This window comes from Microtus oregoni, unplaced genomic scaffold (genome assembly GCF_018167655.1).
Source record: "Microtus oregoni isolate MIOR12 unplaced genomic scaffold, Mior012 000000F_ref0000247, whole genome shotgun sequence".
NCBI classification, from domain to species: Eukaryota; Metazoa; Chordata; class Mammalia; order Rodentia; family Cricetidae; genus Microtus; species Microtus oregoni.
The window spans coordinates 42,679,827-42,704,957 of NW_024543059.1; the positions used below are offsets into that span (position 1 = coordinate 42,679,827).

Here is a 25,131-nt window from a genome sequence, read left to right on the forward strand (position 1 = left end):
TAGAGATATCATGGAAGGGAGAGCAAGCATTCCTAGCATGAGACTTGTCTAAGCCCTGGGTGGCTCTGATGGGATTAGCTGGGGGCAAGCAACTTCAGACTTGGTATGCCAAGCAAGACCAGAGCCTTGACCAGAAGCCTGGGCTATGCAAAGTAAAAATGCCAGGGTGGGTGGCATAAAGCAGTTCATGACGACCCTGCCAGATGCAGCTTGTGTGAAATTTGGCACCCGAGTTTGGGAAAACAGCCACATTAATTTTCCAACTATTCCCTAGACCTATCTCTGCCTGGGTCTAGGATTATGTATCTTTCCATTCTCTGAGACCTTTAATTTTCTATCTAAATCTTATTATACTATCTCCAGGCCCCATAAAACTCTCATCTTTTGTCTTACTAAATTTCATCAACATTTGATTATGAAAATGCCACAGTTAATATCTGTACTGTATATTAGACATTCAAGATGGCTTGGTATTTAGATATCAGGCTGCTGGCATCAATCTGAGTGAACTCAGCTATATGACATCACTCAACCAGCTCAGCTTACTCTAGCAAGGTCCCTTAGAAACAAAGCAATGGCAGCACATGAGCTTGGGGCACTGGGCAGCACATGCCTGTTACACAGCAGCAGTATTCCTGACACGTGTGAGTTCTTACCTGTGATACCAGCTTTGCACGGCAGTGAACAGGCTTAGGCTACAGCTGCTGCAGGACTCCTTCCCACCCTGTTATAGTCTCAGAAAGTGTGTGATCTCCTAGGATTGTGCTCTCCATGTCACAGGCTAAATCCATGGCTTGAAGTCCTACTGTCCTCTCTGACATTGTGACATGGTACTGTCATCTATAAAATTCACCTACAGGCCTTGGAAGAATAGTCTCATATTTTAAGTAAGTATGTTTTTGTATTGGGCTACGTTTGTCGCTATCCTCGCTGCAGGCTTGAGGCTGGGCATGTCTGGGGGAGTCTCATTGAGTTAGCCTGCTGATTCTTCCCTTTATAGTCTCTATTAGAACGTGGCTAAAGAGAGAACGGCAGATACAGTACACATATGTGTGCACATACTCATGTATAATATACATATACACGTATGTATATAGATTACACATGTGTGTGCGCACACAGATACAGACACTACACATATACACACATACCCCTACATTTTACAGGAAAAATAATCAAAACAAACTGATAGGGCATGGGTTCTCCAAACACTAATAGCTGTGGAAATGTCAGTGAGCTGGAATGTTCTGCACATGTGAATTATGTTCCTTGGAAGTTGCTCGTAGTAAAGGGGTCGGTCTAGATTCCCCATGATTGTCGTTCTAGAACAGCTGGTATTTTGGCTTCTGTTTCATTGGTTTCTGTTTCCCAAAGAGAACAGTTGTTGGTAGATAAATGGAAATGGATGTTTGCCATGAATGTAACTGACAATTAAGGGCACAACACAAGAATGGCCCTCACACCAGCTCTGGAAACCCATCTTCCCTTGGTCCAGAATCACCAGACATTGTTTGTTTCTCAGCAGCTGGAGCTAAGGAATGCATCCACAGCCATGAGTATCAGTAGTCAAACCTGAAAGAAGAGATTCAGGTCTCTTACGCTGGCCACGAGTCCTCTCAGTCCAAGGCCACTAGTTCATTGGTCCCAGTCTGTGCAGGGCCTGGAGGAGTTACGGTTTTGTCCAGGACCCTTCACAAGAGCTGCTGGAGTGACTTGAGGCTGGGGAGATGGCTCAGTAGGTAAAGTGCTTGCTTCCCAAGTGTAAGGACCTGAGTTCAGATCCCAGAACCCATAGGAAAACCTGGCTGTGGTAGCATGCCTGTAATCTCAGAGATGACCAGATGGGGGCAGAGTCAGTCAGATTGGAGATCCCCAGACCTTTGTTGGGAAATTCCATTCCAACAATAGAGCCTTTCTTAGACAAAAGGTGGAAGGCTCCCAAGGACCTCTACCTAAGGCTATGCCCTCTACCTAAGGCTATGCCCTCTACCTAAGGCTATCCTCTGCTCTCTGCACAAGAACCTACAGCAACATGTGCACTTCCTGCACACACACACACACACAAACACACACACTACACAAGGAACTGTTTCAGGAAATCATGCATGGTCTAATTTGCAGGAGCTCCCAGCCTGGCAGGGAAGGCAGAATTGTGGGCACCTAAGTTACCTGTATAGGGACAGAGGAGTTTATCCATCTACATCTGATAGTGGATGCTTTTACTGAAATTGGGACAGGAGCTGTCTCCTGTCACTTCCCTTCTCAGGAGCCCACTTTAGCTGTGAAATCGCGGTAGGTTTTGTTTCTTAACTGATAGAATGGCCATTCCTATCATGGTGGCCCCAGAGGAGACCATGACCTTACTCTAGCTAGCTGCCACTTAGGAGACCATTTCTGGCTCCTGCTGAGGATTGCTGTCTGGACCTACAATGTGATGTGGGAATTCATCTCCGAGCTGAGCTGGGGCCCTGATGAGCAGGGTAGCCATGAAGCAAGCAGAATTGAAGCCAAGAGAAACATCTTCTTTGGATGCTGTGGACTGCTCTGGAGGCAGATCCCAGAGGCAAGCATTTTCAAAGCATATCAGCTGTTCGTGGTGATAGGGTTGTCTTTAGTGGGGGCAAGATGAGCCCTTCAGATGTCTAGAGACACCCCTAAATCAGTTAACATGAAAGGTTCGCTTCCACTGTTGCAATCCCTCGTTCTGGGTCTTGAACTCTGAGCACATCCAGAGCAGAAACACAGGAAGCCCTGATAGACAGAGGCACAGTTGTTCTGGAAATTGCCCTGATTTTGTCTGGTTTTCTCTGCATCCTCTTCTGAGCGCTGGCTCTGTGCTCTCTGCTGGGTTATGGGAGCAATCTCCCCCCCCCCCCCCCCCCCAGATTATCTGAGCACAGTGGAAGACTGGGACCTGGAGGACTCAGGCCCGAGCCTGGCTCCATCTCTTTTTAGATGCCTGACTTTGGGCAAGCAACTTGACCTGTCTGAGCTTGTGGCTTCCTCCTGACCCTGCACCCCCAAATCCTGCAGTTTTCAGTTGAAGACACAGTTTAGAGAGAACCCCAGCTTTGGACGCTCTTAGTGATACAGTGTAGAGCTTACAGATCAAGACTCAATCCAGTGTCCCTGGCTTAAGGCCCCACATCCAGACCAGGACAGATGACATTTGCACAGCAGATTGACTAGCTCGCTCAGATTTTCTAGAATCTCCCAGAATGCATCTCTAGCATCTGAACAGGAGTCACCTTTCTCCTCTGATGCTGGGAAGGCAAGCGCTCAGGTCCTGGGAAGTAAATACGATGCCTTCATTGAGTAGTCCTTTGAGATTTACAAAGCCCTTTCATAGATGGTATTTCATGGGCACTGGCTAGAAGCCTGTGTGGCAGCTGTTTTCCCTCTTTTAGAGATGTGATGAGTTCAGGCCCACAGAGATTACAGAACTTAGCCAAAAGGTCACACAGCTAGTTAGTGAACACAAGCCAGCTCTGGCTGATGGAGGAGTATGTCTCCCACTCTACAATGGGTAGCAATGCCCTCCCTGACCTCAACCTGAGGTCCAATGCCCAGTGTGACAGGACAGACCTGGGAGTGGGGCTCACTGAGGCAGTCTGCCTTGTCTTGTCTACAAGCTGGATGCCCTGCTTGCTGTCCTACGCTAGTGCCCACAGCACCTTGTCACCCTTATCACACACACAACGCTCCATCTGCCCAGAAAGAAAAAGAGAAGAAGAAAGCCAAGTATGACAGCCTGCAGGACTTGCGAAAGAATAAGAAGGAGCTGGAATTTGAGCAAAAGCTCTACAAAGAGAAGGAAGAGATGCTGGAGAAGGAGAAGCAGCTGAAGATCAACCGGCTGGCCCAGGAGGTGTGTGCACAGTCGCAGGGGGGTGTGTATTGTCTCACTACTTCCAAGGGCCAGTTAGGATCTTTCTCCACAGAGAGTGTAAAGACAGGCTCATCTTTCCCAGTCCAGAGATTACAACAGCTCCACCTACCCAGGGCCATCTGAGGCCAGCTCTAGATGCATGTTAGGTGTATGTTTGAGACTAAAGCTAGTCTCCTGGCTTAGGGTCTGGATCTGAGGCTAACCTCCCTGCCCAGACTGAGTCTCAGGCTTGTCACTGACACATAAGTCTGCCCCTTTTACTTTATCCCTCCAAGGTTAACTCTATGAAAAGGCCTCTTCTCCTTATAGTTGATCTTCAGGCTCAGAGTCTGGCTGAGATTAACCCCTCTGCCTCTTTTGAAAGTCTGGTTCACCTTCCACTCACCTGTGTTATTCAGTCCACTCTCACTACCAAGTCTCACCAAGCTCGGTATATGGGTTCAACATTTAATGTAGATTTCAAGTCTGAAACTATCTCCAGAAAATCAGGCTTAGAATCTGAGGCTGCTAACTCTGTCTCTGTGTCTAGAACCTGAGAATATTCCTAAGGCAAACCGCACCAATAGTACTCTTACAGCACGAGAGGTTTCTGTCTTGAGTGAGGTGGTTGGCCTGAGCTTCCTGGCTGCAGGCAATATTCTTTCTGCTTCTCTTTAATGCTCCCATGAATCACAATGCCAGGCTGATTAGATTATAAAACCAGAGAAGTCCTGGGAAATGTGAAGTGTATTAGGTCTGGCACTAAGAATAGATTAGCTTCAAAATGAAGAATAAGATTGAACTTGCATTTCTGAGGACAGGGCAGCCCTGCAGGGAAGCAAGAGTAAACTTAAATCCATATTGGGGGCGAAGAGGTCACAATGGAACTCCAAGAGCCTCAGAGTTTTGTGGCTCTTGGGAGCCAGCACCGTCAGGCAATGCATGAGCCCCTGCAGGGTTTGCTGTCACCCTGACATCACAGCCTCTACTCTGTTCTCAGGCCCAAGTGGATTTTTTTGTCTAGATGCTGGCATGCCAGCCTGTACTGAAGGGTTAGAGCCGCCCCTCTGTGTGTTGCTGCCTACCTGACTCAGCTTGCCCTTTGTCCTCTTCTTTGGACACGGGTCCTGGGTCCCAGGTGTCTGAGACTGAGCGGGAAGACCTTGAGGAATCGGAAAAGACTCAGTATTGGGTGGAGAGGCTCTGTCAGACCCGCCTCCAGCAGATTTCCTCTTCCGAGAATGAGATTGCTGAGGTAACAGAATCTTCTTTGCACCTGGACCACCCTGACCACTTTAGAACAAAGCACCCTGAGCGCAGCAAGATGGCTGTTGCTCATCATCACTGCCAGCCACGCCAGTATCCATCTCATTGTCTACAGCCCCGCCCTGACAGTTCTCATCATGTCCCGTCTTGGGGAGGGGAGACATGTCTGTATTTATGAATTTATCTTCTGGGTGCCCACAAATCCCTTCTACCCTGAGACAGTCCCCACTGAGTCCGTTGTCCCTGTTCTAGTACCTGCTTGAGCACTTAGGCTCCCCCTAAGTGTTCGAGTGTGTCTTGCTCTAGAGGGTAACTGTCTGATGGTGCCCAGGTGGCACTCCTGGGGCCTCTCCTCGGCTGGGGAGCTGGGTGGCAGCATCCACGGTTCTGATCTGAGTGCTGGGGCTCCAGCAGTAAAAGAAACAGATAAGAACATTGTTGACATGTTGTGGAATAGATAATGACAGGACTTCTCCACCCCCAGATGACCACAGGGCCCCCACCTCCCCCACCTTCTGTGTCTCCTCTGGCCCCACCCTTGAGACGCTTCGCCGGTGGGCTCCACCTCCACACCACTGACCTGGATGACATCCCCCTGGACATGTTCTACTATCCCCCCAAGACTCCCTCGGCATTGCCTGTGATGCCCCACCCTCCAACCGTCAGCCCACCCTCCAAGGTCCCCGCCCCTCCCGTATTGCCTTCATCAGGCCACATGAGTGCCTCGTCCTCACCTTGGGTGCAGCGCACCCCGCCCCCGATTCCCATTCCTCCCCCTCCATCCATTCCCACGCAAGACCTCACTCCTACCCGCCCACTGCCCTCAGCCCTTGAAGAGGCCCTGGGCAACCACCCCTTCCGCACTGGGGACCCAGGCCATCCAGCCGATGACTGGGAGGCAAATACCCACAGTGGGAAACCCACCAGCTCCCCTACCCCTGAACGGACCTTCCCACATACCCCAAAGGTACCACCTTATTTATTCTGCATGTTGTGCTTGCAAACAAAGTGGGGTGCGGGTGCTGTTTCCTCTGCCCTCCACCGCTCCAGTGAGTGGAGACAGGAGGAAACATCATCTCTGCCTCTTCCCAGGTGTGATGTCCTGTCCTGCATGGGTGTGCTTTTTGCTGGTTTTGAAGTCTGTGTTTACATGGTGAATTGCTGTGAAATGATCAACAATGGGTTGGGTCAGTGTCATTGTCCTCTTAGCTCCTGAGCTAGTGAAGGCTGGTGACCTGCAGTGTGGGCCTTTCTGGTTGTGGAAATGAATAGCCAACTGTGTCTTTGAAGTAACTGAGAAAGTCTCCTAAGTGGGAAGTGAACCCCTGATTTAACTGCAGAAAGGGGACATGGGGGAAACTTAGGGGGAGTGCCTAGTTCTGAAAATCAAAGGATGGCGATCCAGGGTAATCACGGGACATTATAGCACTCTTTTCCATAGCACTAGCCAGCCACACTGACTTGGTATGTAATACGCAGACACTTCTGGCCACCACCCAAGAAATATTGAAGATGAGAGGTTCTTAGACATTCTCAAGTTTACTATTAAAAGATGAGAAATGTTTTTCTTGGATGTTGAGAGACTAAGCGGTAGTATTTTCAGAAAGACATATTTCCCATCGATTGATCTTTAGCCAAAGACTTCTTTGGAAGAGTCAGTCCCTGAGGGCCATGTGAGACTTTGATCCTAGTAGCTCATGGCCAGGCTTGTGACTCAGCTGAAGAGGTTCCCGTCCACTGGGGGTGAGGTGGTAGAGGTGGTCGGCAGCACCCCACCAACAGCTGTCATCAGCCTCCTACTCGTTTCTGACGGGAGAGTGGATTCAGTAACTCCAATCATGCAGGGAGGTTGGCCATGCCATGCCAGGTTCCTGACGTGGCTGACAGTTCCCGGCTGGAGGATCAAAGAGGGACTGGAATCCGGTGGACCTCTGGTGGGGACTTGATTCCTGCAGCTCAGAGAGAGAGAGACGTTTCCTCGCTTCAGGAACATCTCTGCAGAGCCAAACCAGCCATCAGGTTTAAGAGACTGTGTTAGCCTGGCGAGAAGGTCCCATCTTTCTCTGAAGTGACCACAGAGTGGGGCAGTAGCCTTTCCTCAACAAGTCTGACTCTGAGATGAGGCACTGGGCTCATGCCTTGCACCTCTTGATATAAGAAGCAGATAAGGACAGAGCTGAAGAAGGTCCCATGAGGCTGGCATACCTGCTTTCCAGGAATTTGCCACCTGAAGGGAGAACAATACAGATACAGAGCTCATCTATAAGCTAGCACAGCTAAGTCTCCATCTGTGGATACCTCTGCCTTGTTGGGGCTTGGAGCTGAGCCTTGAGGGATACAGCACAGTAGGGGGCAGAGGAAGGTCATCAGAGCAGCAAGAAACATAATGATAGCAGGAGGGACATAATGAGACAGACCTAGTAGTCTGGAATCGTGTTCTGTCATTCCCTGGCTAAATGACTTTGGGCACCTGTTACTCCGTATATGTGAGCCTGGACATTCTGGTCTGTAAAACAGAAATGCAAGTGGCCCCAGTTACTGTGAGAACCAGACAAGTTAATGCGTGAAAGGGGGGCTCAGAATGATGGGCTAGAGCTATAATCTCAACACTTCAGAGACTGAGACAGGAGGACCACTGAATTTGAGCTCAACCTGAAGTACACATGAATTTCAGAACAGCCTGGGCTACAGAGTGAGACACCAAAACAAAACAAAAACTCCCACAAATAACCATAAAAATAAACAGGGTCTCATGTTGCCCAGGCTGGCCTTGAACCCATTAAGTAGCCAAAGATGACTTTAAACAGCTATTATGTCTGCTTCTGCCTCTCGAGTGCTGGATTTCCAGGCATGTGGCACTTGCCTGCTGGGGAATCGATCCTAGGGCTTTGTGCGTGCCAAGAAAGCATTCTACCAGCTGAGCAACATCGCTACCCTGTACAACACATTCTGAGTTAATACTTAAAAGAGTGGCAGGTACTCAAGAGACAATAAGTATTGCTGTTAGGCGTTCCTAGTCCAAGTATTAAGAATGGAGTGATTTAGAACAAAACCGTACATGGGACATCCTCTCAGCAAACACCATATGAGATTCAAGACAGACTCCACTGTCTAGCTCTCCACTGCTCAGAGCAAAGGGTAGGTTAAGGTCCCCAAGCCATGAACCTTAAAGGACTGGACTGTAAATATCTCAAGTGACAGAAAATGCAGAGCTGTCCTCTACTCAAAGCTGTGCCATCACGCTGGCCTTCATCTCATCTACCCAGTCCTCCACCTGTGTGCCCCTTAGAAGTTTGCAGTGTGTGGGTAGCAGCATGTTTGCATGGTCATCCTGCAGTTAGCAGGCCTCACTGTGTGTGCCTGGCATTGCAGCTTCTGCCTGAGGAAGGTTTCAGAACCCTGTGTGTACGATCAGGCACCGCATGGTATGCCCACCATACTTTCGAGTTATTCATATACTCAGCCAGCACATACTTGTGAAGTACCTACCATAGGCTAGACTCTCTCCTAGGCACTGTGACCCACCCTTAGACTGGCGGCCATAGTCCCTGCCCAAGACAGTCAGTCTAGTAGGAAACAGGGTAAAGGGAGGCTACCCACAGGTGTCTGGGGGGAAGTGTGGGAAAGGGGAAGAGCAACAATTTCCAAGTTACAACCTGGCCTGGCAAAGCGGAACAAAGGCTTAGAGGTGGCAGAGCCTGATGTCTTCGAGGCTGAAGTTGGACAGTGTGAGAAGCCTGGGAAAGGAAGGCTTTGGGAGTCAGGCCGTGAGGTGTTGGCACTCTCTGGGGACCCGTCAAAGTGTTTGGGGCAGGGCTGTGCCATGATAAGAGATATTTTTACCGAGTGATCATGTGGTTAGAACAAGTATTGTCAGCTCCAGAATGGTCTGGTCTTGGATCTGTCCTCACCCCAAGGCTTCTAGACACTTTGCCTACACACCGGGAACCCCAGACGCCTCATGTCACCCCACAGGGACATGAATACTGCCAGAGGAGAGAGCCTTTTAAGGAAGGGGACATTGGGTGACTAACATGAGGGAACTTGAAAATGTGAGCTCTGAAAGACAGTGGCTGGCACTCAGAGCGGCTCAGCCACACTGAGGCAGTGGAGTTCTGTTTGTGAAAAGAGCCTACCCAGACCTCTGTCAGGGCAGCCGAATAGGGCTGGCTCTTTGCATGGAGTGATTTGCATGTCTGTAGAAGTACCATGGCTATCCCTGGCCGCATTTACCAAGACATCACATGGGTTTCTCTTAAACTAACCCCTGTAGACATTTTGCCCAAGCCCACAGCCTCCAAGAGGCCCTGGCGTGTCCACCATCTCCAAACCTGTCATGGTCCACCAGGAACCCAACTTCATCTACAGGCCAGCTGTGAAATCCGAGGTCCTGGTAAGCCCTTGTTCCCCTCTGGGGTGTTTCTAGAACAGCAAGCCAGGATTCTGTGCCTTGGGTTCTCACACCTTCAGAGGGGAAGTGGGACACGACACAAAGTCAGATCAGCTGTCATCTTATCATCTTACATTGTCAGAAGATGAATCCACATAGACCTACCCAGTAGAATTCCTGTTATCTGACTGACTGCATAGGCTGAAGCTCGACCTACAGATGACGGTGCTGAGTCTGGGGGATGGCTGAGTGGCTGGAGTGTTTGCTGTGTGAGCACAAGGACCTGAGTTCAAACCCCAGGACCCACATTTTTTACAAAGTTGGGCATAGTGACATAATCCCAGTACAGAGGAGACAGAGGCAGGCAGCTTGTTGGGGCTTGCTTCCTGGTGGGCCAGCCTAACCCACTTTGTGGGTTCCAGGTCACTGAGAGACCTGTCTCAAAAGATAAGGTTGGCAGCACCTGCAGAATGACACCTGAGGTTGTCCTTTGGCCCCCACGTACGTGTACATGCATGTGCACACATGTGTACGTGTACATATGTGTACATACACACAAACCATAGTGAGTACAAATCACGGTGTTAATACCAAAGAGGGGCTGCCATGTGTCCAGCTCAGTGTGACCTCGGAAGATGGCTGCCATCATCCTTGTTCACAGCCGAGGAAGCTGTGCGGTGAGGTAATGTTCGTCCATGGCACATCTCTGGAACTCCAGAGCCGTGATCTTACCCTTACTACCAGAGCAAGAGATTGTGTTGGGTCTGGCCAGGTGTGGGGCACCCTCCGTGTGGAAAATGACCAAAGCAGATTCCGTGCTGTCCCCATTTTGCTTCTCAGTCTTCACTAGGATCAGGTCCATTCCCCACAGCTAAGGGAGCTGGGGTTCACAGACACCCCACAGGGATCCAACCTCTGGCTGGCCTCCCACAGTGGGGCACAGCCATGGCAGAACCTTATTCCCTTCTAGGAAACCCTACCCAAATGCCAGCGTGGTGCACTCCAGATCTAATTTTGAGCTTTAGCTGTCTTGTCGGCTCCCCCAGAGGGCAAAGGTCATGCTCAGGGCCAGCCTGCTGAGTCCACTTGTCTTCTCTGGTTCATAATGGGTGGTGTCTGCTCCACTTCCTGGCAGCTGCTGCACGGGAGGCCTGGCGTGCTCCCCTAACTTAAGTCTGTGGGGGGGGGGGGCGGCGGCAGGGTAGCCTCAGGCTGGCAGCCCCGGGGCCTGGCACCAGGGGGCAGACGATACCTATTTTTAACACGCTGTGGGGAATTGTTTTTTTATTCCTGGCAGCCGCAGGAGATGCTGAAGAGGATGGTGGTGTATCAGACAGCATTCAGACAAGTAAAATGACACCCATGGTAGTCCTGTGTGTCTGGTCCTCCCCCACTGTCTCACTGAGCCTGACTCCTCCTTCTCCACGCCAGTGCCTGGCAGTTTCAAGGTTCCCCCAAGTACCACCTGCTGGGAAGCCTCAGGCCAGCACTGTCTTTACCCCTCACCCCCAGCAAAGGGGACCCGTGGCTTTTCAAAGTTAAGCACTGACAAAAGAAGGCTACCAGCAGGAACACCATCCTTACTCCCTAGTGCTCCAAAGAGGAAGTGGGACAAAGGGGACCCTGGAGGCCAAGATTAGGAGAAAGGAAGGGGTGGAAGAGGGCCAGCTGGATCCTCCTTGCTCCTTTAGCTTGCACTTGTTCCTAGCAGATCGCAGTTTTACCGAGCCACAGGAGATGGTGGCAGCTTGGCTCCTCAGTTTGTCTGCGGTCCCCAAGGACTTGGAAGTCTTTACTGGCATCTGAGTTGGGTCAGGCAGGATAGCCATTTAGCTACCCTGCATCCTGGGACTTCCATCTAGAACCACCGACTGGACTGATAGTCTCAAATCAGAAGTGACCTGGCTAGCAGTCTCTCTACTCCCCCACCCAGAAGCTTATTTGATAGGCAGAGCATAGACGTGGTGGGGGAGGAGCCACAGGCAGCGTGTCCGTAGGCGACTGCTGACAGCCCGGGGACCCGTGATGGACAGCAGACAGCTAAACCTTAGAAGGCGAGCCGTGCCGTGCCAAGCCCTAGTTCTAAATTCACCAAGCGTTTTAACTCGATCTTCACAGCATCCGGGGATGGAGGAGCGTTATTGTCTTCCCTGTGCCACAGACGTGAAGCAGAACAGGGAGTGTCCCTACTGGTGTCAGACCCTGGATTTAGACCAGGACATTGTGATCTACTCCCTTGCCCGGTAGGCACTGCAGGGCCCACAGCTAGAGACAAAACAACCCTCAAAAGGACAAAGACAGCAACTCAGGGGCAAGAGGCTTCAAGCAGTTAAACCCTTGACCTTCTCCTCTGTCTTGTGACCTTAGGCATCAGTGTCACCTCTCTGGCCTCGGTTTCTCCATCTGCGGAACCAAGGGTGTAGCTCTCTTACGGCAAACCAGCAGTAATATTTGTAAATCTCAGAATTCACACAAGACCTAAGCACAGTGCTCAAAGTCCCACAATGGGGGCTGTGGCCAGAATGGCCCAACGTTCCGGAAGGAACAGCCAGGGATAGATGGTGTCTCTCTTGGTGGCAAGGGTGCGGGTCCCAGTTCTGCCTAGTAACCTTCCTACAGCTTAGATGTGTTGTATTCCTCGTTCTGTGTGTTGTTTGACGTACAGAGACTGGCCAGACAGATCCAATGACTCATTGGGGTTCAGCCTGGAAAATAAAAGGCCAGGGGAAAAGGGTGCAGACAGACATACAGGGACCCATCTGCTGAAGTTGGGCCCTCATCTTGTACCCAGAGTTCCATAGCTGCAATCTGGGAGGGGCAGGATCTCTGGCCTGCTCACGGGACTTGGCGAAGCCTAGGAAACTGTGTGCCCACCTTTCCAGTAGGGACTGGCTGTGGCTTTTTGTGGTCCTAACTCAGGAATCGCACCCGGGCTTCTGAGGCCGTGATTGCCCTCCCTTGGCTTACTGTTTGTGACTCCTGGCCCACTTGCTCTGACTTCTCAGCATGTTGTTTCTGATTCCTGGCCATTTCACCACAGCAGCCCCACTGAGCCAGGGCCCCTGAGCTGTGTATCCCTTTCATCTCCCTTGGGGAGGGAGGCCTCTTTCCTCCAGACACCCACCCCCAATCTCACCACGGCCTCTCTTCTCCCCTTATAGAGTGCCACTTGTCTTCCCAGGCACTTGTGGCCGTGTTCTCCAGGCCAAGCAGCCTCCTCCTCGACCTCTCTGAGGTCAGAGCGCTGGGTAGAGAAGCATGGCTTCACACGTATGGCCTGGTCACATCCTCCAGTGGACGGAGAAGGCCAGCCTGGGCCCCAAAGGCCAGAGTGGGACTTTCTGTGAGGCAAGGTCCAACTGCTCAGATGTCCAGATCCCAGTGGTGTCCCTGAAGCCACAATTGGCCACCCATTGACCAGAGCAGAGACAGGGCCATGCTCTTCCAAATGCTTCCTGCAGCTTCCTGCAGCTTCCTGCTGGCCCCTAAGCGGGGTGCTTTCTCTGTTGTCACTGCCAGCCTCCTCCCTCTACCCCACCTGATCACAGCCACTCCCCATCCCCTACTCACTTCTGCCTGGAATCTGGCCCGCTTGCCCCTTGCCCTCTTCCTTGCCTGAGTTTGCCAGTAGTGTGCCTCCGTGGCCCCTCCTTTCCATCCTAAAGCCCTTCTTTTGCTTCCAGGATTTCAGAAAATATGAAGAAGGCTTTGACCCCTACTCCATGGTAAGAGGGAGCTCTCCAGCTCAGGGGAAACAGTCTCCCAAATGAGAGGAACTGGAGCTTTATTCTGGACTGTGGGGCATACAAAGAGTCCCAATAGTGCCCCAGAGGCCCTTTCCTGCAAAGGCTTCATTTAGACAGCCTTTTAGTGAGAACCGTGGTGTGTGTGCTGTGCATATATGTATACATATGCACATACATGTGTGTAATATATGTACAAGAATGTGTTGCATGAATGCAAGTGTACGCGTGGTGTGGAGTTATCATGGCAGCTACACTTGCTGAGTGAGCATTAGCTTTGTGCCAGGCACCAGCCGTGTGTTCACAAGGCTCTTTCTTCCGTCACCCTAGTAAGCCTAGAACAGTGGGGCACGAGTGTATGTGCGCGCGCATGTGTGTGTTTGCTGTCAATCAAGGCCAGGGGTTCTCATACCCTTCAGCAAGCTCACAGCTGTCCCCACCCTGGTTTTCTGCTTCTAGTTCTCACCAGAGCAGATTGCAGGGAAGGACGTCCGACTTCTGCGCATCAAAAAGGTACCTGGTCACGGGATGGAGGCTGGTCATCAACCTTCTTTACCCTTGCCATCTTGGTCCCTACTTATTCTGCTTCTAGGTGACTCAGCAGACTTCTGGTCCTCTCCCTATTCCTCGTGGGGATACACACTCAAGACAGTCCTGCTTTCTGCCATGGTTCTGCCATGGCCTCTGAACTGCATTTTCCATGTCTCCTACACACTGTAACCCTGCGGGAGACTTCCTGGTGCTCCATAGGCTGCTGTCTCTGTGGCCACCTAAGACCTGCTTTCTTCCACCCAGGAGGGGTCTTTAGACTTGGCTCTGGAAGGTGGCGTGGACTCCCCCGTGGGGAAGGTGGTCGTCTCTGCTGTTTATGAAGGGGGAGCTGCTGAACGACATGGTGAGTATGGACCAACTTTGCCTATTTGAGGGATGGTGTGGGGCCAGACCAGATGCCCCAGAAGAGTAAACATCTCACCCTTATTCAAGAATGTCAGGCCCATCCAGCAAACCATCTAGCTAGTCTCAGACACTGCCTGAGTGCCATGGTGCCAGGACCTGAGGAGGGAATGCCCAGGTCCTCTAGGGACTCCAAGGCTAGTGGCAGAAATGGGCTCAGAATCACAGCTTTTTATAGTAGCAGGATCATCAGCCAAGGACTGCTGGGGAGTGACGGTGGGGCGGAAGCTGTGAGAACTCGGGTATGGGGTGCAGTGGAGCCTACAGCGCTGTGTGCTGCAGCCTGTGAACAGAAAAACGCATGCAGAGAGCAGGAGAAGCATCCTGGCCGAGGAGGGGTCTGTGGAATGAGACACACATCAGGCATTAGTTTCAGGACTTGGTCCACAGACCTGGGCCTAAGAATCCCACGACATTTACGCACTGAATCCATTCACAGCCCGTAGGTATGCACCATAGTGATTTTAATTTTACAACTTAGAAACTGTGGCGTGCTGAGATCAAGCCACCTCTTCAAGGATTCCCAGCCAGAAAAAGACGTAGACAGCTGAACATTGGTTTAGTGCCCAGTATAAGTGGTGCCTCTAGGGAGGTCTTCCCCAGCTTAGCGCCCCCCCCCCCCAGCCACAGTCTTCCCTTTCAACAAAAACATGCTCGGCTGGGGATGTAGCACAGCAGGTAGCGTTTGCCTAGCGTGTGTGGAGCCCTGAGTTCCATCACCAGCACTGTATAAATCAGGATTGGTGGCAGATGCCTGTAATCCCAGCACTTGGGAGCTGGGAGCATGTGGATCAAAAGTTCAAGGCAACATAGTGAGTTTGAGGCCAACCTGGGCTACATAAGACTCTGTTTCAGAAAATAAACAAAACCCCAGAACCCACCATTGGCTTATGACCCAGGCTTCAAACTATCAACTCACTCACCTATTCGCCTTTGAAACCCTGTGTCTCAGACTCATTGTTACTGATGCTTCTGTCACAGCAGGAGGGGCTTCTGTACCCCAGAAACACTTCTAGAGTCCAGATGCCCCTTCAGTCCTAGGCTAGCACAGGAAATCCTAGGACCAGATCCCTTCATGCTACAACAAGACCCTCCCATGGCTAGAGGGGTTAGGGTGGAGGGGTAGAAGACCAGAGCCTGAGACAGACAGGAGTCTGGAATCAAAGGCCCTTGCTGGCTGGCAGCTGAGCTTCTGCAGTTACTGAAGCCAGGAAAGCACCCTGGCAGCCTGGGTGCTGTCCAGCCCTGCTAAGGATGGCCTTAGAGAGCCTTCCCACTAGGAGCCTTCATCTCACTTCTGCTCAGCAAGACAATTGTTCAGAGCTTCCTGTTGCCACCCTTTCCTCTCCTCCCCTGTGTCTGTCATGGAAGGACGGAAGAAGACCTGTGCTACTGCCTGGTTCCCTCATGCCCTTACGGAGAGTCATTATCCTCACAGTCCCTCTGCACAGGGAAATCTGCTGTCTGAGGTTTGGTGGCACGCAGGTTTAGACATCCCAGGACATTCCCAGGAACACAAGGTCCAAACTATGGCTGCCACCTCGCTGACTGACACACACCACATTCCTGTGGTCTCCACACTTCATCACTCCCAAGTGACTGATTTCCACGTAGCCCAGAGTTTTGTGCACGTCAACCAGAATTCTGTCCAAAAGGGAGGTGTGGTAAATCTGCTTCTTTACAGAGCCATGGTGCGGATTTTCCTATCTGAAACTCTGACAGGTCTTGCAGTGGGGAGCTTGTTCAGTCTATACTTCTTGCCTTCCTAAAAGTCACGCGATCCCAGTAGCAGCGTCAATGGTCAATGGCGGTCTTTGTTTTAGCGCCCCTGTTGAGTCCCTGTTTGTGTTAAGTGCTGCGAGATGTGCTCACAGGGGAGCAGTGAGCCAGGAAGAGATGGGAGGGGTTGTCAGCAAGTGAGTGGTTGTGGTCACACTGTGAAAAACACTGAGCTGCAGGGACTCTAAGGGACTTGTTTCTGATGGAGGGCATTTGAGGGGCTTATCTGTCCTTGATTACTCCGGCTCTCTGAACTGCCCCAGAAATGCAGACCCATCCTGCTGCAGAGTACGATGCCAAGGGCTCCACTGTCGTCTAGGGGCTCTGCAGAGACTAGAGAGCCCCCATGAGAGGGGCCTTGAGAAACTGAGTCTGCGTTGTCTTTCAAGAGCTTTCGGGGCCCAGGGTGGGGAATCTCCCACTGTCTCACAGTAATGAACCACACAAAGTCCTGAATTAAGCACCTGTCACAAGTAGCCCAGGTGCCAATCTGCCTCTTCCTGAAGGTGGTGTTGTGAAAGGGGACGAAATCATGGCCATCAATGGCAAGATTGTGACGGACTACACCCTGGCTGAGGCTGAGGCTGCCCTGCAGAAGGCCTGGAATCAGGGCGGGGTAAGAAAGAGCCCCTCCCCTTCCCTCCTCCCTCCCTAGCCCAGCCCCTGTTGTCTGAAACCTAGCCTTACAATGGCAATGGCCCAGTCCAGGGCCAGTACCCGAGGTCTAGACAGTGGATTGGACCTGAAAGGCTACATCTCTGAGAATTGCCACTTCTTACTCAGTCTTGAGTCCCAACAGACAGTGGCACAGAGTCCAGAAGACTGGACATGACCATCTAAACCTCCCTACCCCCCAAAGAAAATCCTCCAAGGTCATCTCTAAGTGTGTGCTAAGTAGGAACCAAGGGAATGGGGCGGGGCGGGGAGCTGCAGAGAGTGACCAGACCGGAGAGCAGATGGAAGAGGGCTGGTGGTCTGTTCCGTGCTCAGCAGATATGCTACACGGATCAGGACTACCACATAAAGTTTCCCAGGAGGTGTGCTGCACAGTCTGAGGGGTGCCCGCCGACAGACCAGTGTAAATGGTGCCCACTCACCCTGTGCAGTGCACGACGTGTGCCACTGTGTGCAGGCAGCTGAGCCTGAGGTATTAAGTTCAGTGCCGAGGAAGCTGACCAGATGGGCCTGGGACCCACATGAAAGGATGTGGAGAAGAGAAGACCAGCGGGTAACATGATGACCGTCTGTGGTGATCTGAAGGGATGTGCTAGGACAGAGGAGCAGTGCCCTGCTCGTGCTCCGGAGGGAGGCCGCGGGGTTCAATCTTAGGAACTTTGGCGTGGGGGGGAGGGGCAGTGCTGTTTCAGGACTTGCCAGTGGGCGTGCCCAAGGCCAGGGAGGACAGTGATGAACAAGCTAACGATGGTGATGATGCTATTGAGGGGACCGAGTGTCAGGATCGGAGACCGAGACCCAAAGAGCCTGTGTTTGCTATGACTCAGGGTTATAGTGGTACACTTTCCTAGGATGTACCCCAGACTTTGAGGGGTCACCTCTATGAGTCCATATATGATTCTGAAGTGACTGCCTAGCCCTGGTCCAGAGATTAACATGGGAATTTGGTGACAAGTGAGGGTCTTGTAGCCCTGATTCTGGGGAAGAGCTTTCCTAGGGTATGGGCCTCCAGAAAGGAACCCCAGCATTTACTGTGCCCTAAATGACCCTGGTCTATGAAGCCCAGGAGTGGAACGGAACACCAGACAGATGCATCACCCACCCCTTCATCCCTCCACCCCTCTTTGTGCACTGTGGTCACATGGTTTCTCTCCACAGGACTGGATAGACCTTGTGGTTGCCGTTTGTCCCCCCAAGGAGTACGATGATGAGCTGTAAGTGTGTGCTGGCCTTCTGCCCTTGCACTCCCTGCCCTTTCAGAATTCTGCCCACCTTCCTCCAGACTCACCCAGTGAAAGGGATTGCCCTGTGCACCCATCTGCTGGCAGTCATGGGGCCTAGAACACCCTGGGCTAGAGATGCCCTGGAACAGAGTCCCGGTCCTTAGTAGCTAGTGTTGGCTTGCATTCATTGACCCACCGTCCTGCCCAGCATAGCCTCCATTCCACATGCCTTGAAGAATCTATAGTTCCTGTTGGAGCCCAGGGCCATGGCATGACTGGAGAGGCAGAAAGCAGTACAAGGAGAGGCCCTGCAGAGCCTTGCCCTGCAGTAACTGAGCCTCTTGTCTCCCGCTCCACCCTGCATGTGTAGCTCTTCTCTTCCCTCTTCTGCAGCCGAAAGCCCCCAGCTGGTCCCAGAGCAGCTTGAAGCCCATGAGGCCGTGTGTAGACACGGGTTCTTCCTGCGGCTGGAGCCCACGGTGACTAGGCAGGCAGCTGCAGGGCTCTGTCTGCCCATGCTGCATGCCATGTGTTGCCCATGATCCTGGCAGGTTCTTTGGACTGGTATCTGAAGGGAGATGGAGACAGCCTGCAGAAATGTCTCCCTTGGGGCTGCTGCCAATGGCTGGGACACGAGAGCTTAAGGGGGTGCACAAGGCCCAGCTGGGGGCACTGGCTTGGAACTTGGGAGCGCTGGTGCCCACAGCCCTTGGGACCTGCTTTGGGTTACACTCAGAGTCTAGTGGAGCAGAGTGGCAGGCAGCACTAAGCATAGTGGTACCTCCCACCTATTAGACTAGGCTGGAGAAGATTGGCGGCCACTGAATCTCTCCGCAGGGTCCTCTCTCTCCCATGAGAACCCCTGCAGGAGCCCTGTACCCTGCTCAGACAGAGTCAGGCCATTCGGGTTCTTTAAGCTGGTCCAAAGAACCAGGGTTGGTGGGTTCCTTTGATGTGCCCTGTCATGTCCCAAGCCCTACTTTGGGACATTCTCATTGATCTCCTTCCCACCATTATCTGGAGCCTCTCTGGCCCACCATGGAGACAAACTCTGGAGTATGCTTCTCTATCTGTGTCCTGTGTTTTTTGGCTGTGACGCTGGAATTGATTGTGATCTGAGGCCCACGGCAGAGCAGCTGCAAGCATGGACATGTTAGCTGCTTCTGTTGCAGTTTTCTCAAAATATTGCTCATGCTCACACTCGTGTTTCATGTGCCAAGACAGTGGCCCCGGCCTACCATGTTCTTGATGGCCATTTGTCTCTTGCTCTTGCCAAGTGACTCCTGTCCTTCCTGATGCTCCCATCCCACCTCATCCTGATAGCCCTTCTGCCTTCTCACTGGCTTCCTGGGTGCTGTGTCTGGTGTGAGCCCAACTGAGAGGGGCCCCTGAAGACTGGCAGGGCTGTGTGCCGTCACGGTGGGGACAGAGGGTCATTTATAACGTTTGTCTACTCTGCCTGTTTCCTCTCCCCCACAGGACCTTCTTTTAAAGTCTGGAGAGAGAAGCCAGCCAGACTCCTCTCTGGAGCCTGGCAAGCTCTGCACCCGGTCCCTGAACTCAGCTTGAGAAACACAGTCACCGGGTGTAGAAGCCTCCCTGAAGCTGTGCCCCACCCCAGGAATGCAAATGGCCTGGCCCCTCCTCAGAAGGCCCCCAAAAGGTGGCACAAAGAGGAGCTGCCATTCTGGAGGTGGCCTGCAGGGGTCCATCTGCCTTTTCGTCCAGCTTTACTAGGCTGGTCCCTCTCAGCTCTGGAGTATTCCTCCTGCAGCTCCCTCCTGCCCTCTTCTCTCTCCTTTGCCATCACCGCTGAAAGCCTGACTGTGAGCTCACTAATAAACAAGATTGACACCTTTTCCAGCTTCTGGGATGGATGTGTGTGGGCGGCAAGTTCAAGGCTGTTCAGTGAAAGACTGGAAGGTGTGGCCCCATGGCTGTGATCTGAGCGTGACATGAAGAGGACTGATGCTGGCTCATGGCTAAGGGAGGGGTAGTCGGAACCCCAGGCTGGGCTTCGGGGTGTCCCTGGCAGAGAGGTGGGGAATGAGGGTGTATGGCAGGGCTTTGCCCTGTTCCACTCAAAGGGGTACCTCAAGGTGTAGAGTGACCCAGCTGCTGCCAGAGCCTACACTGCGTCTTCCAAGGTCGCCCAAGTGCGACAAGGTGGGACAAAGATGTGAGTTCACCTCCTGCTCAGAATGTGTCCCAGCTGAAGCTTAGGGAAAGAGAAAGAAGGTGCCAGGAGGGACAAGACAGGGCCTCTTCGAGAGAGTCGCCATCCATAATGAACCCAAAATATACAGAGTTAATTACATAAGGATTGGAAAGTTCCAGACAGCTTGTATGAAATAGGGCTTAGGGCAGGTTCTAGGGGACAGCTGAAGCCAGAATTCACAGGGGGACTGCGTCGGGTATGGGGGTCCTCTGCAATGACACAGACTGCTCCTCACAACTGACAGAACCCCTCTTCTCTACCGCAAACTCAAGGGCTGACAAGAGGTGCTGACTTTATTGATGCTGGTCTGTAGGCATCAGAGAATCTACTCCCATCCCCAGATACTCCTCAGTAAAGCTGCTGCCAAGAAGGGTGACTTGTCAGAGTCCCAGGGTGTAATACTGTCCTCTCCTCTGCATCACCCCATAGAAGCACGAACCTGGACAGCTGGTGGCCCACAGATGCTCTTGACTCTCGGCTCTCAGCATCCCGCCCCTCTCATTGAAGTTGCATCCCATGGCTGGTCAGGTTGCCAAGCCAGCTCTGAGCTTCACACCTCTGTCTCTGGGAAGCTGAGGCCACAGCTGTGCCTGGTGGTGTTCCCTTTGGGCCTGGGCAGCTGGAAAGCATCTTCCCAGGCAGGTCCAGCCTGCTCCTTGCTCTCACAGTCATCTGAGGATCTGCTTCCAGAGTTCCGTGATTGTTCCCTCCTCTCCATGGTCGACATTTCTTTGATCCCAGAGCCCTGGGCTGGCCTGGACTCTGTGAAACCAAAAGGAGCAGAGCCAGGTGCAGAGAGAAGGCAGGTGGCTTAGTTGGTACCAGAAGCCGGCAGTGAGGGGGTCAGTCCTGCTGGGGCTTTACAGCTGGCTTTAGCAGGGTTGAGATCTGCTAGCTACACATATCCCCCTCTTCAGGAGGCCAGTTATATGGTTCAGCTTTACCACAGGGCAACTGGTTCTTCAACAGAACCAGTCTTCAGTCTCAGCCCTTTCCCTGGCTAGCGGGGTCTATGATGTGACACGCTCTGGTAGTGTTGGGAAGGGAAGGAAGTCACAGCTCCAAAGCGGCCACGCATCAGGGTCTGCTGTGTGCTGTGGTGGCTATTAAGGGTTGCAAGTGCATTTCGCTCACAGTATGTCCTCTTACCATGGTACTATCTCTCGACCTGTGTGTTAATGCTCCTCTGTTCGGTGCTACCGGCAAGGGGAAAAACTGAATATGGGGGAGTTTTGGGTCTTTGAGGGCTGTATGCGGTAGATTGTGATGTGTCTCCTGCAGGCTCAGGCGGGGTTAAATGTTTGGTTTCCAGCTGGTGGCACTGTTTTGGAAGGTTGTGGCTTCTTTAGAAAATGTAGGGGAGCTAGGGGAGATGGAGGAAGTGGATTGCTGAGGCTGGTCCTTGAGGCTTTATAGCTTCCCGTCTGCTCACTAATTCCTGGCTGTCGGAGCTGCCGCAGCCTCCCACCACCATGCCCTCCCCATCATGAGGGACTACCTTTTCCCAGCTGGAAGCCCAGATCAACTCTGCCCACTTTTTTTGGACCCAGCAGTGGGAGGGTTAGAACACAGGAGTGGCTCCCTAAACGTGGATTATCGGACTCCCATCTCTCTGGCGCCTCTGCACGGTGCTCCCGCCATTATATCCTGCCTCACCACAGGCTGGACAGCAACCTACCTGCTTGATCATAGGTCCTCCAAAGCCATGAGCCCAATCTTTCCTCCTTTTAATTTGATTGCTCCAGGTATTTCCCTACAGTAACAGAAAGCTAACTTAGGTGGAGATCACGGGACATTAGCTACAGTATGACTTGTAACCAGGTGAGATACTTACACTGGAGATTACATGGAGCACTGTACTGGGATCCAAACCTGGAATCTGTCACAACGTCCATGCAAAGGACAGTAGGAGGGAGATAATGCTGTTATCTTCCATAGGAAACCGAGGCAGCAAGCATCCTGTTTCAAGTCTGAGCTTTCGCAGGGAGCAAGTGGCAAGCTAGAATGCAGGTCCAAACACCACGGCTTGGTTCCCCCGACTGAGCATTGCTTCAAAGAAATGAGAAACACATGGCTGCCACATGGAATTTGTCCTCAGGAACAACAGGGGAACCACTCCCTCGCTTCTCTTTCCCCTGTCTGTTTCATCTGATCTCCCTACTGCAGAGCAAGCTAAAACTGCAACAGGATCGCAGCTGAACTGTTTGTACAGCATCCTAAGGACAATCCAAACTCTTACCTGGCTATTACAGCCCTGTATCACCTGGCCCCTGCCCACTTCTCTAGGCCTGTCTCCCATCAGTCGCTTTCTTGGCTCTGGCCACACAGACTCTGGTTTCTCTGGATCCTTGTGCTTGCCAGCTTTATTCATTACAATTGTCTTCAAACCCTCAGGAGCTTTCTGTGCACCCTTCAAATCCTAGACCATCTGTGAAAGGAAGCCTAGTGTTTCTTTAGGTATGGCTGAGAACTCAGTGAGTTGTGAACTTTAGGGATGAAACTGACAGAATAATCCAGCTCCAGAGGACAGTTTAAGTACTGGGAAAGAATAAAGGAGTATTTGAGGAGGTCTGGAGAGCCAGATGCTGAAATAAAGGCACTGGGACCCTGTTGTGGATTCCTGCATCAGGGGAAGTTCCCCCAAAGAATAAGGAACATACATGTACACAGTGGTTCGTGCACACACAAGTGTGCACACACTTGCACACAGTGAAATACACACATTAAATATAAATATATGGAGAACTTTTAAGTTGTTTATTATGTTACTTTTTAAATTTTTAATGTTTTATGTGTGTTTTGTCAGCCTGTCTGTGCACCACATGCATGCAGTGCTCTCCGCAGCCAGAAGAGGGCAGTAGCAGATACCCTGGAAGTGGAGTTAGTAGATGATTGTAAGCCTCTATGTGGGTGCTGGGGATCAAACCTGGGTCTTCTGTGAGAGCAGCCCATGCTCTAAACTGCTAAGCCCTCTCTGCAGTCCTTGCTGTGTTCATTTTAAATAATGAGCATATACAAGTATGGGCTCAAGCATTTCTAAGGTCTCTGAGGAAGGCCCGCATGGTGGGGCCATATTCAATGCAAATATAGAGTGGTCATCAGCAGAATGTGCTCTTCCTTGGGAATATCAGCTTGTTTTAGGTGCACCTGGGCAGGGGGGTGGTGTATGTACACAGGTACGCGGAGGCACACACTTGGCTATTTACACGGGTAACATGGGTCCTACAGCTTGGACAAGCCCTCTTGCTCACTGAGCCATTTCTCCAGCTGCTGTAAGCTTGTTTCCTGTTGAGACTGTGAACCGACTAAAGAAGGTCCACTACATTATGGAGGGCAATTACCCAGAGTCCACTTTAAATGTTAATCCCATCTCAAAAACGCCTTGATGTGTTTGCCCAAACGTCTGAGTGCTGCGGCCTGCCAAGCTGATATGCGAAATTAACCACCAAACCATCTCATGGCTCTGCCGCACTCTGACCAGCTTCATTCTCGGATGCCAAGGTGGCTGCTGGTAATGACACCTCTGTCCTTGAAGCTCAAAGTAGAGTATGGCCGCCCTGATGGCTCAGTGAGGTCAGCACTGCTCCACGTGGACTCCATAAAGAGGCAGGGTCTGCTCAGAAGGAAGACAGGAAGGAAGCGGCCCCAAGATGCTGCTAAGGGCATCTGCAAAGGACCCCACTCAGAAGGGTCTTCCTTTGCCTTTCCTTCCCTTGTCCCTCAGCCTGGGAGGAGCCTTCTTCCCCCATGTTTGTGTCCCCAGCTTCTGGTGGCACAGGGGTTGTGACTTGGGACTCCAGGACTGGGACACTGGGGTTTCCATCAGCCAGTCAACTGCCCTGAGAAGTGAGACTTGATATCCTACCTTGGCCACATTTATTACTCACTTTCCTAGTTCTTTTACTCCTAAGATGTCACATAGTGGGATTGTGACGGTCAAAAGAACAAGGACAAGAACTTTAGAAAAGCCCGTGACTCATTGATCACTATTAACTTCTCAAGAATCTGGGGTTCAGGCCACAGAGAGTAGGCTGGGACCATCTCACCTGGGGGTGGAGTTTCCTAAAGGCACTCTTTGGGCAAAAGATAGTCCCTTACCCTGACTCTGGCCCCACCTGCACCTGTGTCAATTGAGGGCCCACTTTCCCTCTCCGCGTGTAGCTCAGTGCAGAGCCTTGCACACACACACACACACACACACACACACACACACACACACGCACACTCTTATCCTTTCTCTAGGGGTGTAGATTACCATTGGCTTAGTATATATGCTTACACACATGCTCATATGTGTATGCTGGGTTTTAAATATTCATCTTCATTAATTTTATCCTGAATCCATAGAGCCCCTGGCAACCATTATCCCCTCTCTCTCTCCCTGTGTACCTAGTAGAGGTACCTCCTCCAAATGGACTTCTACAGCATTTTGCCTGTATGTGGTAGGTTTATTTTGCTTACTAAAATTCCTCAAGTAGAAGGGAGGTGAAAAAGAGGACATGATGATGAGGAGAATAGAGGAAGCCCACCCCTGTGTCAGCACACATCTGTAATCCCAGCCCTCGGGAGGGAGAGACAGAAGAACTGGCTCAAGATCATCCTCAGCCACATATCAAGTTCAGTGCATTGGGGCCGGCCTGAGCTACATCTGAGTTTAACCAAAACAAATACGAGAGATAAAGGGACTGGATATTATCGAAGTGCATTAGATCCACAAATGCAAGCCCCTAATTTTGTATGGTTAACACATATTCATAAATATGTTTAAAGGTTTTTACTATGATTTAATTTCTTCTGTGTGCATATTTGTATATGTGGTATACATGTACCATAGTACATGTATGGAGGTCAGAGGAGGCTTTCAAGAGTCAATTCTCTTCTACCGTGTGCCATGAGATCCAACTCGGGTCATAAGGCTTGGTGGCAAGCGCCTTTACCCACTGAGCTGTATCAACCACACACATGCATGCAAGCACATGCACGCACCTGCTCTCGTCGTTCACACATTCGTGCTA

At 51.5% G+C, this 25,131-nt stretch overlaps 1 protein-coding gene across 2 annotated transcripts in view; it reads left to right on the forward strand.

Moving 5' to 3' along the window:
- Positions 1 to 19,748, forward strand: part of Ush1c (USH1 protein network component harmonin) — a 44,907-nt gene extending 25,159 nt beyond the window's left edge. Inside the window, exons 16-27 of one of the 2 annotated variants that reach the window (XM_041634663.1) lie at positions 3,716 to 3,868; positions 5,007 to 5,123; positions 5,619 to 6,101; positions 9,408 to 9,527; positions 10,822 to 10,872; positions 13,208 to 13,249; positions 13,727 to 13,780; positions 14,063 to 14,162; positions 16,507 to 16,616; positions 17,834 to 17,889; positions 18,269 to 18,377; positions 19,378 to 19,748. In XM_041634663.1, the coding sequence (XP_041490597.1) occupies positions 3,716 to 3,868; positions 5,007 to 5,123; positions 5,619 to 6,101; positions 9,408 to 9,527; positions 10,822 to 10,872; positions 13,208 to 13,249; positions 13,727 to 13,780; positions 14,063 to 14,162; positions 16,507 to 16,616; positions 17,834 to 17,889; positions 18,269 to 18,377; positions 19,378 to 19,467 (1,485 nt within the window). In that variant the 3' untranslated portion in view covers positions 19,468 to 19,748. The remainder of the gene's footprint in view (positions 1 to 3,715; positions 3,869 to 5,006; positions 5,124 to 5,618; positions 6,102 to 9,407; positions 9,528 to 10,821; positions 10,873 to 13,207; positions 13,250 to 13,726; positions 13,781 to 14,062; positions 14,163 to 16,506; positions 16,617 to 17,833; positions 17,890 to 18,268; positions 18,378 to 19,377) is intronic. The other variant, XM_041634741.1, reaches the window with a different exon arrangement.
- Positions 19,749 to 25,131: the final 5,383 nt, after the last annotated feature.